The sequence below is a fragment of the Microcaecilia unicolor genome, chromosome 10 (assembly GCF_901765095.1).
Source record: "Microcaecilia unicolor chromosome 10, aMicUni1.1, whole genome shotgun sequence".
In the NCBI taxonomy this organism is placed as follows: domain Eukaryota; kingdom Metazoa; phylum Chordata; class Amphibia; order Gymnophiona; family Siphonopidae; genus Microcaecilia; species Microcaecilia unicolor.
Window position 1 is genome coordinate 18,358,647 of NC_044040.1, and position 17,412 is coordinate 18,376,058.

Consider the following 17,412-nt stretch of genomic DNA (forward strand, 5'->3'; position numbering starts at 1 on the left):
CCCAAACACAAACCCCGCACCTCACACCCCCACCCCCGCCCCCGCCGTCATCAACCCCGCCCCCGCCGTCACCGGCCCCGCCTCCCACGTCACCGGCCCCGCCTCCCCGTCATCGGCCCCGCCTCCCACGTCACCGGCCCCGCCTCCCAAGTCATCGGCCCCGCCTCCCCGTCATCGGCCCCGCCTCCTACATCATCGGCCCCGCCTCCCACGTCACTAACCCCGCCCAAAACGTCACTAACCCCGCCCCCCCGCGGCCGAAAAAACCGCCCTGAAGCCCAAAAACAGCCCAAAAAACCGCAACCCACCGCGGGCAAAAATTTCCCGCGGCGGGTCGCGGAAAACCGCCCAATTGGGCGGTAAAACCGCCCACCTGGCAACACTGCCGAGCCTCAAAGAGTGGCACTAAGAAGTGCATCTGGGGGCTGCAGAGCCAAGCTCTAAGCTCAACCAGGTACTGTCCCGAGACTGTGACCTGGGAACAGCCGTTAGATTCGACTACACTGTGTGGCCACGGGCAGTAGAGCAGGGAGCTAGACCAAGGATAGGAGCACTGCCAGCACAACCTACCACCTGCTGAAGGTAGAGAAAAATACTGGATTGTTCCAGGTACCATTTTTGTCCCTCGACGCCCCAGAGCTCCCAGCACCATGTGTTGAGAGAAGGATCGATGCCGATGCTTCTTGGCCTTTGCCCCAAGTTGGTCATCGAGACTCCTCAGTGCCAACAAAGATGACATCGAATCCTCAAGTCGCCTTGGGGTCGGGTCTGATGCAGATCGGTCTCGGGGGCCCTGCACAGCAGCCAGCATTGAGGCAGGTGGAGACCCACTCAACACACACCTGTTCCCAGTGATCACAGGTCCTGCAGCCATACGTACCGATGCTCCCAAAGCAACATTCATCGTCACTGATGATGCAGACGTTGAGGATTTGGACCATTCCCACTGAGCCTCTCTGGCCACCTGGGTCCTTTTCTTCATCCGAAGACAGAGGACATAGCTAGAAAGGGCTATGGTCAGGTCCTAGGCACTGAAAACACCAAGAATGGGTGTCCTTCCTAAAGATGGTCCAACTGCACCATGTACAGCATTTAAATCCACCAAGAACTTCCATAGTCATGGAAAACATCCGCAGCCAAATCAAACAATGCAATTGTGTCAAAAAAGGAGCAAGGCACCAAGAAAAAAAACCTTGTGAGAACATGGCCGAAGTCAAGGCCTAAAAACGGCCCAGTGACAAGGGAAAAATAAAGGAAACTCATAAAGCAGGGGGGAAAAACGACTAAAAACAAAGGAAGAAAGAGAAGGGAACCTGAACATGGACACGTCAAAAATAGTGCACAAGAATTCTCGAAAGGCACTCAAGAAGCTCTTCAGACCCAGCTGTAAAGAGCAGGACAAAATGTCGACCACTGTTCACCGCGGTAGAAAAACAATTGCAATAACTACACTCTCACGGCAGGAGCGAAGCGCAGTGGAGTGTGGCTCGTGCTCCACAAAGCTCTTACATGTTTGTTAGAAGCTCCGGACCGGGCAACGTGAGACTGCGTTACCCATCAGTGAGAACATATAGACCCTGCTTGTCCTTGGAGAATAGAGATTTACATATCTTCATGGCACAAATGTAAAGGAGGCCTCTTTCAATTGAAAAGAAGCCTTGGAATGAGGAGGGGATAGGATGACGGCGAAAGGGAATAAACCCAGGCGTAATCCACGGATATTTACTTACGGAGAGGATAGAGGTTGCCGCACAACTGTTCTAAACTGTCTTCCTAAGTGTGTCACTTTCGGAAGAACCATGAGTGGCATATACCAGTAAAACTCTTCAGTAGTTTTCCAACTTCTGGCAAAAAAAGTACAGCTGCGACCTTCAGTCTTCTATTGAAAACTCATGCATTTTTAGGCCAGCCATCTTTATCCAACTCTGAAAACATTTGGAAACGATTCCTCTCCATTTTACCAAGTAATTTGCTAGGCATGAGACTGAAGTCCAGGAGGTAGGTCACATTCGATTTCTGCTGTTTCAGTGCTCTCTCCAGGTCACTGAGGAAACTGCATGCTTGTTGCTTCTGCTCATAAGGAGACAATCACAGCAAAAGCGGTAATGCCAGATCTATTGAGTGGTTTTTTCCAAACATTTATAAAGATTTTTGAAATTTGATGAAGACTAATGTCAGCATTCAACATACATTTTCCAAAGGAAAACTTTCATGAGGTTCAAATCAGATTCATGAATCAAATGGACCTTTCACTAAACAAAGCTGGAAACTGGAACATCCCCCATCACCAATTGGTAAATCATCAGAAAATCATATAACTTGGATCAAATTTGTATAAGAGATACCATTTCTAGAATTCTGGGCAATTTTTAAGCCCTTGCTGAAAAATCTATATTTATTTGTTACATTTGTATCCCACCTTTTCCCACTTATTAGTAGGCTCAAAGTGGCTTACATAGTTCCGGAGAGGTGGTTAGACTCCCGTGTGAATACAGTATAGGGGTACCGTTACAGTGACAAGTAAAGAAGTGTCGGTAAATAGGTTGGGGTGGCTCATCCCAAGCAGAATGCTAGGGTGGGATCATGTGGCGGGGTTGAGTACTGTCCGTTTCCTGGTTAAATTGTCATATTTCATTATTCGGTATTTATGTCAGTTCTGTGGGGTATGCCTTTTTGATAAGGCGAGTCTTTAGGTTTTTTCGGAATTTTAGATGATTATTAAGTAGAGGAGTGTGGTAGCCATGTTAGTCCACTCTTAAGGTTATCAATAGAAATCAAACAAAATAAAACATGGAAAAGAAAATAAGATGTTCAATAAAAAAGGTATCATCTTATTTTCTTTTCCATGTTTTATTTTGTTTGATTTCTATTGATAATCTAGATGATTATTAAATATTAAATAATATGATTAGAATTTTCAAAGTAGTGTCTAAGCTGAAAAACTGCCCCCTCCCTCCTCAAGAATAACTAAAAGCATGTATGTGCTTTCAGACACACACAGCTCGAGACACTTCCGGGTGCACATTACATAAACAGTAGAGGCAAAGTACACTGATAATTTGAATGCAGCTGCCTCACAGGCAACTTTCAGACAACACACCATGGTAGTTTCCTTTGCAAATTATCCACAAGTTTCACACACACTAAAATGCCCAGTAGCCTTGCAACAACATGGGTAACTGAAAATGCTCCGGAGTGTGGACAATTTCCAAAGGATAACTAGTTACACTTAGCTAGAAAATGTTCTCCCTCAGTGTGGCTAAGAACACATCAAAGGCATTTTCCACCTAATTTTACAAAGGTGTTTCTAGTTGGTGGGGGAGGCCTCAGACCTTGCAAGCAATTTTCAAAAGGGGGAAAAAAAACTCATGCTGCTTCCCTTTCATTAAATTACCTACAAGGTCCTATGGTACAATAAAACTCAAAGCTGCCCTCGATGCGTATTACGCAAAACCTCGTTTTCACACCAATGCGTGGAGTCAGTGTCTCGTGCAGGAATAATCGCACCTTATTACAATAATTCTCTGACTTCATTCCAGAATATTCACCTAATAGAGCCATCGTTATTAGTACAGCTTTGGCATACTCTATACGTTGTGTAGAAACATTCTAGAATACATTAAGTTCTGTCTAGAAGTATAAAATAGTAATCTAAATATTAGGTTTACTAACGTCGCTGCACTGTTCTGTCCAAAATCCATGTCACATTGGTTGAACTCTCAGAATTTGGTATGAAGTGGCTTTGTGTATGCTTCGTCCCTCTACCTCTTATGGACAGGTGAAGTAATACCAAGCCCCTTACCTGCAGCGGCCAGGTGGGCAGTGACCTCGTCCGTTGCTGTGGAGTTCAAGATGTCCGAGTCATCATACGAAGTGTCCTCAGGGGATGATGGAGAATCTTCATCAGCACTCAGCATGCTGTGCTCGGTGTATGTGGCCACATGGACCTGTTGCACCTGCTGAGCCACCGCATGGGCTTCAATGGTGGCCATGTGCTCAGCCTGAGTCACTCCGTGTTCCTCCATCAGCGACTACCATACAAAAATTTAAAATGACTGTCAGTAGGGTATTATTAACCCAAACACACATGGGGAGGCAGAAGACTGATAACTAAAGTAAGCCACGCTAGCAGCTGCCGTGTGCTAACGCCAACACAGTCCATTCACTTTGAACGGGCTGTGTGGGTATTGCCGCACAGCTTAGTAACCGGGGGGGGGGGGGGGGGGGGGGGGTAAGTGAGACATGCAATTGGACAAATTATTGTGCATTACTTTGACTTACATGTTAAAAAGGTGAGTCATAAATTTTTAATAAACAAATTCAAAAAGTCAGGAGCAATAATATTTTTGCTAACTCACAGTCCTGGCTTGGCTAATAGAGATATGAGAAAAGCATTAAATACTGATAACTCAGGTACCTATTTAATATTTGTTGGTATGTAACACTTATCCTTGTTTTATGAAAGCTGACATTTTAAAAATTCTTATCTGGGCAAATGGCCCTGAAATTAGCCCTCTTTGCACTTATTATACTTTTCTAACATCAGAGGGCACCAGACTCAAAGAAAAGCGGCAAACAATTCTAAGTCTGCCTGAAAAATCTTCACTACAAATAAAGTCCCTCATAGATGGTAAATGACCCCCAAAATCATCTATCACAGGGGTGTATTTAATCCTCTAGGCCCTGAAGCAAAACGTACATACTTATGCCATTAGCACACACTGTAAGGAAACGATCCCCTTATTCACCACAGTGCAATGTGGTACCCAGATACGGAAAGTGTCTTTCACAAGATGTTAAACTGAGACCCTTTGAGGGGTATTTTCTATAGGACATGTAAGTCCAACTTTGGACACTTACATCCAAAATCCGAATAGGAAAGAAGACCATTTTTGAAAAAAAAAGGAAAACATTTTTTTTCCTTCGCAAATAGCATTTTGAATAAAGTTTTGTGCTTTGTACATTTTTCTTTTTTACCATTTTTGAAAAAAAAAAAAAAAGTCCAAGCGAAAAGCAGAAAAAAATCAAGCCACTGGGATGAAGGAGGGGCCAGCATTTTTAGTAGACTGGTCCCCCAACACATCCCAGGAGAGCAATGGGGCACAGCAGTGCAGTGGACTTCAAATAAATGCTCCCAGGTACACATCTCACCATTGCTCCCTTATCTTGTCTGCTGAGCCCCTTAGAACCCACCCAAAACCCACTACCCCCAACTATACACCACTACAATAGCCCTTATGGGTGAAGGAGGAACCGATATGTGGGTACAGCGGGTTTCTGGTGAGTTTTGGAGGGCTCACAGTTTCCTCCACAAGTGAACGGGTAGAGGGAGGTATAGGCCTGGGTCCACCTATCTACAGTGCACTGCACCCACTACTAGACTACTCCAGGAACCTGCATGCTGCTCTGATGGACCTGAGTATTACATCTGAGGCTGGCATAGAGGTTGGTAAATAATGTTTTTAATCACATTTTTGGGGAGTGGGATTGGTCAGTGACCACTGGAGAAGTAAGGGGATGTCATCCCTGATTCGTTCCAGTGGTCATCTGGCATCTTTTTGTGTCTTATTCATTCTAAACACAGGTCTAGCTCAAAACATCTCAGTTTAGGTAAAGGGAATTGGGACTTGATATACCGCCTTTCTGAGGTTTTTGCAACTACATTCAAAGCGGTTTACATATATACAGGTACTTACTTTGTACCAGGGGCAATGGAGGGTTAAGTGACTTGCCCAGAGTCACAAGAGCTGCAGTGGGAATCGAATTCAGTTCCCCAGGATCAAAGTCCACTGCATTAACCACTAGGCTACTCCTCCACTCCAATACAGTTTAGTCCTGGATGGTTTCTTTTTTTTCTATTATGGCTGAAAAACGTCCAAGTCTTAGGAACGCCCAAATCCTGCCCTTAACATGCCCCCAATATGCCCCCTTGAGATTTGGGCACACTGCAGATGAATGGCATTGAAAAAAACCATCAAAAAAATAGGTTTTCAAAATACCAATTTGGACGATTTATTTATTTAGATTTTGCTCACACCTTTTTCAGTAGTAGCTCAAGGTGAGTTACATTCAGGTACTCTGGATATTTCTCTGTCCCAAGAGGGCTCACAATCTAAGTTTGTCCCTGAGGATATGGAGGGTTAAGTGACTTGCCCAAGATCACAAGGAGCAGTAATGGGGTTTGAACCGGCCACCTCTGGATTGCAAGACTGGTGTTCAAACCACTAGGCCACTCCTCCAAGGTTCTACATGGAATGTTGCTACTGTTTGAGATTCTGCATGGAATCTTGTCACTCTTTAGGATTCCAGAATCTTGCTATTCTTTGGGGTTCTACATGGAATATTTATTTATTTATTTGGATTTTGCTCACACCTTTTTCAGTAGTAGCTCAAGGTGAGTTACATTCCGGTACTCTGGATATTTCTCTGTCCCAGGAGGGCTCACAATCTAAGTTTGTACCTGAGGCAATGGAGGGTTAAGTGACTTGCCCAAGATCACAAGGAGCAGCAGTGGGATTTGAACCGGCCACCTCTGGATTGCAAGACCGGTGCTCTAACCACTAGGCCACTCCTCCACTCCAGTAAAAAAAAAAATCCAAATGCTGCTTTAAGCCACTTTTTAGACGTTTTTCTCTTTCAACAATGAGCCTCTTTGTAATTTGCACATGAGCTTTCCACATACATACTGGTATAATGCTATTCCTACAGAAATAATCTAATTGAACATAAGAGTAGCCGTACTGGGTCAGACCAATGATCCATCTAGCCTAGTATCCTGTTTCCAACAGTGGCCAAGTGTCACAAGTACCTGGCAAAAACCCAAATTGTGTCAACATTCCATGCTACAAATCCCAGGGCAAGCAGTTGCTTCCCCATGTCTGTCTGAATAGTAGAATATGGACTTTTCCTCCAGGAACTTGTCCAAACCTTTTTTAAAACCCAGACAGGCTAACCGCTGTTACTACATCCTTTGGCAAAGAGTTCCAGAGTTTAACTATTTGTTGAGTGAAAAATATTCCCTCTATTTGTTTTAAAAGTATTTCTATGTAACTTCCTTGAGCGTCCATCCCCTAGTCTTTGTACTTTTGGAACGAGTGAAAAAAAATCGATTTACTTGTTCTACACCACTCAGAGTGTTGTAGACCTCAATCATATCTCCACTCATCTGTCTCTTTTCCAAGCTGAAGAGCCCTGAGTGGTGTAGAATAAGTGGAAGTAAACAGATTTTTTACTTGTTCAAAAAGTACAAAGACTAGGGGACACTCAAGGAAGTTACATGGAAATACTTTTAAAATAAATAGGAGGAAATCTTTTTTTCACTCAATGAATAGATAAGCTCGCCTTGACTACTGCAACCTACTCCTCACTGGCCTACCACTTAACCATCTATCCCCCCTTCAATCCGTTCAGAACTCTGCTGCGCGTCTTATCTTCCGCCTAGACCGATATGCTCGTAACACCCCTCTCCTCAAGTCACTTCACTGGCTTCCGATCAGGTACCACATACAGTTCAAGCTTCTCCTACTAACCTACAAATGCACTGAATCTGCAGCCCCTCACTACCTCTCTACCCTCATCTCCCCTTACGCTCCTACCCATAACTTCCGCTCACAGGACAAATCCCTCCTCTCAGTACCCTTCTCCACCACCGCCAACTCCAGACTCCGCCCTTTCTGCCTCACCTCACCCTATGCCTGGAATAAACTCCCTGAGCCCATACACCAAGCCCCCTCCCTACCCATCTTCAAATCCCTGCTCAAAGCCCACCTCTTCAATGTCACTTTCAGCACCTAACCATTGTACCTCTATCCAGGAAATCTAGACTGCCTCAATCTTGATTGACTGCACTTTTTGTCCTTTAGATTGTAAGCTCCTTTGAGCAGGGACTGTCCTTCTTTGTTAATTGTACAGCGCTGCGCAACCGTGGTAGCGCTTTAGAAATGTTAAATAGTAGTAGTAGTAGTAGTAAATAAGCTCTGGAACTCTTTGCCGGAGGATGTGGTAACAGAGGTTTGCGTATCTGGGTTTTAAAAAGATTTGGACAAATTCCTGGAGGAAAAGTCCATAGTCTGCTATTGAGGCAGACATGGGAAGCAACTGCTTGCCCTGCGATTTGTAGTATGGAGGGTTGCCACAATTTGGACCGCAGGAAAAGTGGGGGTATTGCATACTGGAGAAGACTTGGGAGGCAGACAGAAGTAGAGGTCTTTTTGGTAGAGAACTGTAGTTGGAGTGAACGGAACAGGGGAGGCAGGAGGGAATTTCAGACCGCAGGATGGGGAATTTCTGTGCAAACACACTACAAATAATCAATGCAGAATTTTAAAATATTATGTGCTTATCCTGATATTGTAGTGCAGGAATGTGAGATGTTATGCAAGACACCACCACTTATGTAGCTGACTAACTATAGGGATTCAGGTTTCGTGTTAATAATGTAGCATGTGGTAGAGGGAGGGGCGGGGAAATTTAAAAAAACGATTATTGTACTCACTATTTACTAATGTTAGAGTGATGACATACTGTTGAATGATCGGAAAATTTATGATTGTAATCAGATGTTATCCTTTCAATAAAATATATTTGAACATAAAATATTATGTACAATATTTTACAAAATTTTGCACGGAATTCCCCCAGGAGTAAAATATTAAACCAATGATAGATAAGAATATTGTCTACATCTGTAGCGTAACGGCATGTTAGCAATCATTGTTATCACCTGTACTTTGCTAAATGATATGGCACAACGACTGTCAATAAATATTGAAGTTTGGCTTGTGGTACTTTATCTGGATGATGTCCAGGTTTATTTCCTTTTGAACACTGGATGTCTTTCTAAAGGTACATCAGTGTTTATAATCGTTATCATTTTGTGGCTAAAATAACCTGAAACAGAACTGTCGGAGTTCTTTTGTGTTGAAAAAAGCTCCATTCCAAATACAAATTAAAAAACACTAGTGGTCAGTCAGGACTTCTGACATTTAGATTAGATCTCAAGCTACATATGACATCTCATATTCAGTGTGGTAAGGAGCTTTTGGGAAGCTATAGATGCTACATCTGCTAGAATGTTACCTATTTATTTATTTTATACTCTGCCTCACCATAAAAGCCTGAGGTGAAGTAGAAAAGCATACAAACATCGCCACCGACAACATTCATAACATAATTCTATTGCATCCTCTAACTGATAACAAATAAATACTCCAAATCCCTTCCTAACTTGGAAATTCAATAAAGACAATCAGATAGTTCTAGAATCTTGACCAAAAGCCTGACACAAGAGCTATGCCTTCAGTGATTTACAAAACTTCAACACAGTGCCCGACCTACAAACCAGTCTAACAAGGCGCATTCTGAAAATAGGAAACCCAGCTGGCAAAGTTCATTCAGGCAGTGGCACTGCAACGTTATCTGCATTGGTCTGCTACGAAAATGCTTTAAAAAATTACAGCAAGTTCAAAATGCAGTTGCAAGGATCATTGCAAGTCTTAAATTCAAAGAGAATATTTTACCTGTTTAAAAAACAAAACAAAACTTATCCCAACCCCCTATAGAATTCAATTTAAAAAATCTTATCCCTTGCATTTAAAGTCATACATCGAATGGCACCACCACATTTAATAGATAAATTTAAGCATTATCATCACTCATTACATTCACTGCGATCCTCCCAGGAAGTCCTCCTGAATGCTGCAGCCACGTCCAAGGCCAGACTGTTCTAACTTAAATCACTTAGCAGGGCAAATAACAGCTGAATAATGCCATATAGCTAGGTGGTTACAGATACATTCAGCACTTCTGGATAGTGATACTGAATACACATAATGTATTTATCTACCACAACCGATGTTTAAAAAAAAAATGCCAACTACAGAGTTTAAACCCTAAGGTACTGTTTCCCAAACCTTGTCCTGGAGGCACCTCAGCCAGTCAGGTTTTCAGGATATCTACACTGAATATTCATGAGAAAGATTTGCATGCACTGGCTCCACTGCATGCAAATCTCTCTCATGAATATTCATTGTGGATATCCTGAGAACCTGACTGGCTGAGGTGCCTCCAGGGCAAGGTTTGGGAAACACTGCCCTAAGGCAGGGGTAGGCAACTCCGGTCCTCGAGAGCCGCAGGCAGGTCAGGTTTTCAGGATATCCACAATGAATATGCAGGAGATAGATTTGCATACCATGGAGGTAGTGTATGCAAATGAAGTTCATGCATATTCATTGTGGATATCCTGAAAACCTGACCTGCCTGCGGCTCTCGAGGACAGGAGTTGCCTACCCCTGCCCTAAGGTGTTTTAGTCTACAGTAAGTTCTCAGAGAATGAAAGATTATCTCTTGGATGGGTGTGGGTTTACTGAATGTTTTACCATTCCAAATACTGTAGCCAGCAGTGGAGTGCTGTCAGGACCTTCAAGGCAAGGAGGTTGGATAAAACAGGAGACAAAGTGACGTCAAAATGTTGAAGCCAATTAGGTCTGTTTCCCCTTTCCCAGCACACTCAAAACAAAGCAAGCAAACCTATGAGCTGCTGCATCCACATTTATTGTTGGTAGTATTTTTAATCTCAATTATGTTTTCAAACATGTTGGCCTGTGCAGTATACGGATATAAACAGAGGAAATATAATAAGGGAATAACTTTTCATAGGTAGAGTAGAAATTTGTTATAAATCATAATCAGTGTGACATTTGGAGGGGCTGGTTATAGGGACACCCTAGCACTGTTATATTCGTGCAGAGATTTTTTCTTCTCCTGGTAGAGAGGTGTGGTAGCCGTGTTAGTCCACTCTTAAAGGTTATCAATAGAAATCAAACAAAATAAAACATGGAAAAGAAAATAAGATGATACCTTTTTTATTGGACATAACTTAATACATTTCTTGATTAGCTTTCGAAGGTTGCCCTTCTTCCTCAGATCAAAAATAAGCAATATCAACGAAATGCTTTGATGTCCCCATGCATACCCCCACCCTCCCACTCTGTCAGACTGTCAAAGTAATGCTTTGATGTTTCTTTTATATATACTATCTGCTACCACATTTGCTTATTTCCGATCTGAGGAAGAAGGGCAACCTTCGAAAGCTAATCAAGAAATGTATTAAGTTATGTCCAATAAAAAAGGTATCATCTTATTTTCCATGTTTTATTTTTGTTTGATTTCTATTGATAACCTTTTCTCCTGGTAAAAGGCCACTAAAACAGACATCATGTTATGAGAATCAGTTGCTGAACATTAGTTTCTATCTATTTATTTACTTATGACATTTATATCACACATTAAACATGAATTAGGTTGAAACCTGGAAGCATTAAAAAAAAATGTTTTTCCTGTGCCGACATCAAAAGAAAAAGATGGCATGTGGGAACTTGCTCCTTTGTTTTGTGGACTGCAGTGTTATATTATAAAAATGCACCTGATATTTTTATTACTATTATTTAAAAGACAGATATTGAAAAATGAGGGCAGAGCTATCTTCATGCAGAAATCCAGTCAGTCTAAATATGCCAACTGTCCAGTTCAGCACACTGTCAGCTGTCCAAGTTCAAACAAAGTTAATTATGTTCAGTGGAAAATAAATATTTTGGCTCAGGCTGCCTGCTATGTGACTTTCCATCATTGTTTCATTATTGGGCTGAAGAATGAGGGAAAGTGTGAACGGCCTGTGATGGGGGTTGGGGGGGCACCATTACCTGAACGAGCACGAGAGCTAGAAACTGCATGCACTTGTGTATGTTTCTGTGTCTCTGAAGAGGACAGTCTCATATAAATGAAGTTTCCCTTTGAAAATTTGGGCTAGTGAAGAAAAATTTTCAGCCCATGGAATTACCCTGTTAACTATTAAATTACTTGATCAAATTCCTTTGAACACTGTCCTAATGCTGCCTCCACTCTGCCTATATTCTTTCAGAGGCATCAAAAAAGCTAAAATATTTTACTTTGCTTTTTCCATTTGTGAACATTTTTTCACATGTAAAACTTTGGAAATGTATATCTTGGACACATTGCCCTTAAATCTACTTAGATTTCAGCAAGGCTTTTGACACAGTTCCCCACATGAGGCTCTTAAATAAACTGGATGGGCTGAAGATAGGACCCAAAGTGGTGAACTGGATTAGGAACTGGTTGACGGACAGGCGCCAGAGGGTGGTGGTGAATGGAGTTCGCTCGGAGGAGGGAAAGGTGAGTAGTGGAGTGCCTCAGGGATCGGTGATGGGCCGATTCTGTTCAATATATTTGTGAGTGACATTGCCGAAGGGTTAGAAGGTAAAGTTTGCCTATTTGCGGATGATACTAAGATTTGTAACACAGTGGACACCCCGGAGGGAGTAGAAAACATGAAAAAGGATCTGAAAAAGCTAGAAGAATGGTCTAAGGTTTGGCAATTAAAATTCAATGCGAAGAAATGCAAAGTGATGCACTTAGGGAGTAGAAATCCAAGAGAGGCGTATGTGTTAGGCAGTGAGAGTCTGCTAGGTACGGATGGGGAGAGGGATCTTGGGGTGATAGTATCTGAGGATCTGAAGGCGATGAAACAGTGTGACAAGGCGGTGGCCGTAGCTACAAGGTTACTAGGCTGTATAGAGAGAGGTGTGACCAGCAGAAGAAAAGAGGTGTTGATGCCCCTGTACAAGTCGTTGGTGAGACCCCACCTGGAGTATTGTGTTCAGTTTTGGAGGCCATATCTTGCTAAGGATGTAAAAAGAATTGAAGCGGTGAAAGAAAAGCTACGAGGATGGTATGGGATTTGCGTTACAAGACGTATGAGGAGAGACTTGCGGACCTGATCATGTATACCCTGGAGGAAAGCAGGAACAGGGGTGATATGATACAGACGTTCAAATATTTGAAAGGTATTAATCTGCAAACAAACCTTTTCCAGAGATGGGAAGGCGGTAGAACGAGAGGGCATGAAATGAGATTGAAGAGGGGCAGACTCAAGAAGAATGTCAGGAAGTATTTTTTCACGGAGAGGGTGGTGGATGCTTGGAATGCCCTCCCACGGGAGGTGGTGGAGATGAAAACGGTAACGGAATTCAAACATGCGTGGGATAAACATAAAGGAATCCTGTGCAGAAGGAAGGAATCCTCAGTAGCTTAGCCTAGAATGGGTGGCAAAGCTGGTGGTTGGGAGGCGTGGCTAGTGCTGGGCAGACATACAGTCTGTGCCGGGGCTGGTGGTTGGGCGGCAGGGATAGTTCTGGGCAGACTTATACGGTCTGTGCTAGAGCCGGTGGTGGGAGGCAGGGATAGTGCTGGGCAGACTTATACGGTCTGTGCCAGAGCTGGTGGTGGGAGGCGGGACTGGTAGTTGGGAGGCGAGGATAGTGCTGGGCAGACTTATACGGTCTGTGCCAGAGCTGGTGGTGGGAGGCAGGGTTGGTGGTTGGGAGGCGGGGATAGGGCTGGCCAGACTTACACGGTCTGTGCCCTGAAGAGGACAGTACAAATAAAAAAGTAGCACATATGAATTTATCTTCTAGGGCAGACTGGATGGACCGTGCAGTTCTTTTTCTGCCGTCATCTACTATGTTACTATATGTTACTATCTCACTCTTTCGAGAAGTCCATCCTTGGCATCTTTAGTTTGTATCAGCAGCAACAGAGAGTGAACATGACTTGCCCAACTTCCCTGCTTTTCAGCCCACTGCTGCAGAGCTGTCAAGTTACCCAGCTCCAGGAATATTTATTGGTCAGTCCTATTTTTGAACTTACATCCCAATTCAGTGCTCTGTGTGTAGTCCTTGATGCCACCACTGAAATCAGCACTTGAGGTCCCATAATGTACCAGGATAGGGTTGCAGAAATCCAGGACTGGCTCACAATTTTCCTCCTGGAACTGGGAAACTTGGAAGCTCCCTACTCCAACCATTAAGCATGTGCTTGCATAGTCCCCATGCTCACTAACTATAATGTTATCATAGCCACAGCTAGGCTGCGTACGTTTTGCTGCCACTTCAGGGGAGGGGAGGTGAAATGATGGTGGCAGATGGGGGGCCTTGGTAGGGGGGGAGGACCCACAAATATATGTTTGCCTAGGGAGCCAAAACAAGAAAAACACAGAGTTTGTGAGACTCTATGTCCCTTCTCCCCACTGCCTCCAAGTTTGTCAATGGTCTCCTGCCGCCTCTTCCTGCTACTGCTGTGCTACTTCTTTCATCTCATATAGCCCAGTGTACCCACTCCAAATCTATCCACTTTCACCTTCACCCTATGCCCCCTCGGTCCAGAGCTTCCTTTCACTTAAAAGAAACTCGCCTCCTGTGCATTTATGCTGCAAAAGTATGTAAATGTCTCATCTGGTCACCCCTTTTCAGAAGTCAAATGTGTCATTTGGATTTTTAGAGAAATATAACCCTGATGAGGCAAAGTCAAACACCTTTTCCACTGTGCAGGTGAGACCTTGGCCTGAGCTTATGACGGGGCTCAATAAAACTCTCAAGCACCAGATCACCATGCTGCTAAAATAATGAACCCAGGTGCCTGGAATTTTGTGCACCATAACTGGCCACCACAAAATCAATGACCATTACTCTATCGCTGCATGCATGGGTTTCATTAGGTTTAAGCCACTTGCTACTGGAAGAAATGCCAAGGCAAGTCTCATTTTCCCCTGCTTATCCCCTGTTCTATCCCCTTTCGCCTCATCGACCCCTCCCCTAATGCTCACCCTACCCTTACTCACACCTCTCCCACTCCCTTCACTCTTGCCCATTCCCCTCCGCCTCATCTACCCTCCAATTGCTCACACTTCTCCTACTCCCCTCATCCCTGCATTTCTACATTCCTATTTCTTTTATTACTCTGATAATACTCAACTTATTTCTCTCCACCAATACTTTGTAATCCCAATTACTATGTAAGCCGCATTGAACCTGCTTTGAGTGGGAAAGCGCGGGGTACAAATGTAATAAATAAATAAAGACTTGAGACTACAAGTCTTTTTTCTCCTTTTCCTCAAGGTATACATGTTCAAGTCGGCAAGTCTCTCCTCGTACAGTTTGCCCACCTGAACATGTATACCTTGGAGGAAAGGAGAAACAGGGGGTGACATGATACAGACTTTCAAATATTTGAAAGGTATTAATCCACAAATGAACCTTTTCCGGAGACAGGAAGGTGGTAGAACTAGAGGACATGAATTGAGGTAGAAGGGGGGGGGCAGACTCAGGAGTAATGTCAGTAAGTATTTTTTCACGGAGAGGGTGGTGGATATGTGGAATGCCCTCCTGTGGGAGGTGGTGGAGATGAAAACAGTAATGGACTTCAACATGTGTGAGATAAACACAAAAGAATCCTGTTTAGAAGGAATGGATCTACAGAATCTTATCGGAGACTGGGTGGCAACGCTGGTAATTGGGAAGCAAATCCGGTGCTGGGCAGGACTTCTATGGTCTACGCCCTGATCGTAACAGACTAGATATGGAAAGTTCAAGAACAGTGCTGAGCAGACTTTTACGGTCTGTGCCCTGAGGAAGGCAAGGAAAAATCAAACTAGAGTATACATATAAAGTATCACATACTATGTAAAATGAGTTTATCTTGTTGGGCAGACTGGATGGACCGTACAGGTCTTTATCTGCCTTCATTTACTATGTTACAGGATTAGTAGTGAAGTTCCTGCTCCACACCACTTAAATCTAATGACAGCTTCATGAACAAAGGTAAAGCTGCTGTTTTGCAGCAAAAGTGGCGATAAAAGGCAGGAAAAAGAAGAAACAGTAAGATAACCTGAGGACCCTGACTGAAGGAAGCACCCTTGATGTGAAGAGAGGGATAAGGAAGGGGTGGGCAGTTAGGAATCCTAAGGGGAGCATGAGAGACAGACATTGGGAGAGGACAGGGTATTCGAGTCCCAGGCCATAGTGATGCATGAAGCAAAAAGTTGCAGCTATCAAAGGTCACGGATATGCTGCTGACAGCAGGCTCGCTAGGAGTGGAGGGGAGGGATATGGGATACTGCCTTCTGCTAACAACGTGGAGTCGCAGTAATGGCCTAATTTACTAAGCTTTCTTTTCTAGCAGATAAAGAATGAAACTTGTTAATAAATCTGCAACTAAAGGAGTAGCTGACTCCAAAATCCTCTAGGATGGTTCCTAGTTTCAAAGGAAATTTGTCAAAGTCTGGTTTATACAACCAAATTTTTAGAATTGTTTTAATACTGGCTAGAAAAGACAAATTAAGCCAACACACCTTTTTTAGCTGGGAAGTAAAATGCTTTATTCAGAAGTACAGTGTCTGTAAAACAGGTCTTACTACTACTATTTAGCATTTCTATAGCGCTACAAGGCATACGCAGCGCTGCACAAACATAGAAGAAAGACAGTCCCTGCTCAAAGAGCTTACAATCTAATAGACAAAAAATAAATAAAGTAAGCAAATCAAATCAATTAATGTGAACGGGAAGGAAGAGAGGAGGGTAGGTGGAGGCGAGTGGTTCCGAGTCAAAAGCAATGTTAAAGAGGTGGGCTTTCAGTAGATTTAAAGGTGGCCAAGGATGGGGCAAGACGTAGGGGCTCAGGAAGTTTATTCCAGGCGTAGGGTGCAGCGAGACAGAAGGCGCGAAGTCTGGAGTTGGCAGTAGTGGAGAAGGGAACAGATAAGAAGGATTTATCCATGGAGCGGAGTGCACGGGAAAGGGTGTAGGGAAGGACAAGTGTGGAGAGATACTGAGGAGCAGCAGAGTGAATACATTTATAGGTTAGTAGAAGAAGTTTGAACAGGATGCGAAAACGGATAGGGAGCCAGTGAAGGGTCTTGAGGAGAGGGGTAGTATGAGTAAAGCGACCCTGGCGGAAGATGAGACGGGCAGCAGAGTTTTGAACCGACTGGAGAGGGGAGAGGTGACTAAGTGGGAGGCCAGCAAGAAGCAGATTGCAGGTCTTGCACTCATTATAAAGCTCAGATCCCTAAGGCAGTCAGTGCATTAAACACTACACCCTCTTCTCATCTGAGAAGGCATGATGAGCTAAATCCAAACCATAAATTAAAGCTGTAACCCACAGGTCTATCTATACCTTTTCCCAGTTTAAAACAGTTAGGCCCAGATGCATCAACCATACGTAAAAAAATCTAAAACGTTAAAGTCCTTAACGAATTTGAAAAAACGAAGCATGCACCAAAAAAACAAGTCGCACATGTTCGGTGCGGTATTGAAAAGTACAATGTACCAAAGATTCGTAATCCCCGTTGGTAATCGGCCCCTAAAGCATACGCAGAACAGCCAAGCGTTATGCTGGCTGCTCTGCGCATGCCACAAACGTCCAAAACAGCAACAACAAAAAAAACAAGTGGCTCCCCGCTTTCCCCTGCATAAAATATCTCAACAAACATCAAAAAAAGGATCGGGAGGGGGCAAAGGTGCTCATCAGGAGCGTCCTGTATGGATGGCCTTGCCCCCACCC

The 17,412-nt window shown here is 43.6% G+C and overlaps 1 protein-coding gene across 6 annotated transcripts in view; it reads right to left on the reverse strand.

Annotated features, from left to right (window-relative positions):
* The window catches only part of NRF1 (nuclear respiratory factor 1), a 139,621-nt gene that overhangs the window by 109,869 nt on the left and 12,340 nt on the right, over positions 1-17,412 (reverse strand). For 5 of the 6 annotated variants that reach the window (XM_030216052.1, XM_030216055.1, XM_030216053.1 and 2 more), the window contains exon 2: positions 3,803-4,031. In XM_030216052.1, coding sequence (XP_030071912.1) covers positions 3,803-4,025 — 223 coding nt within the window. In that variant the 5' untranslated portion in view covers positions 4,026-4,031. Of the gene's footprint in view, positions 1-3,802; positions 4,035-17,412 lie in introns of all 6 variants that reach the window. The other variant, XM_030216051.1, reaches the window with a different exon arrangement.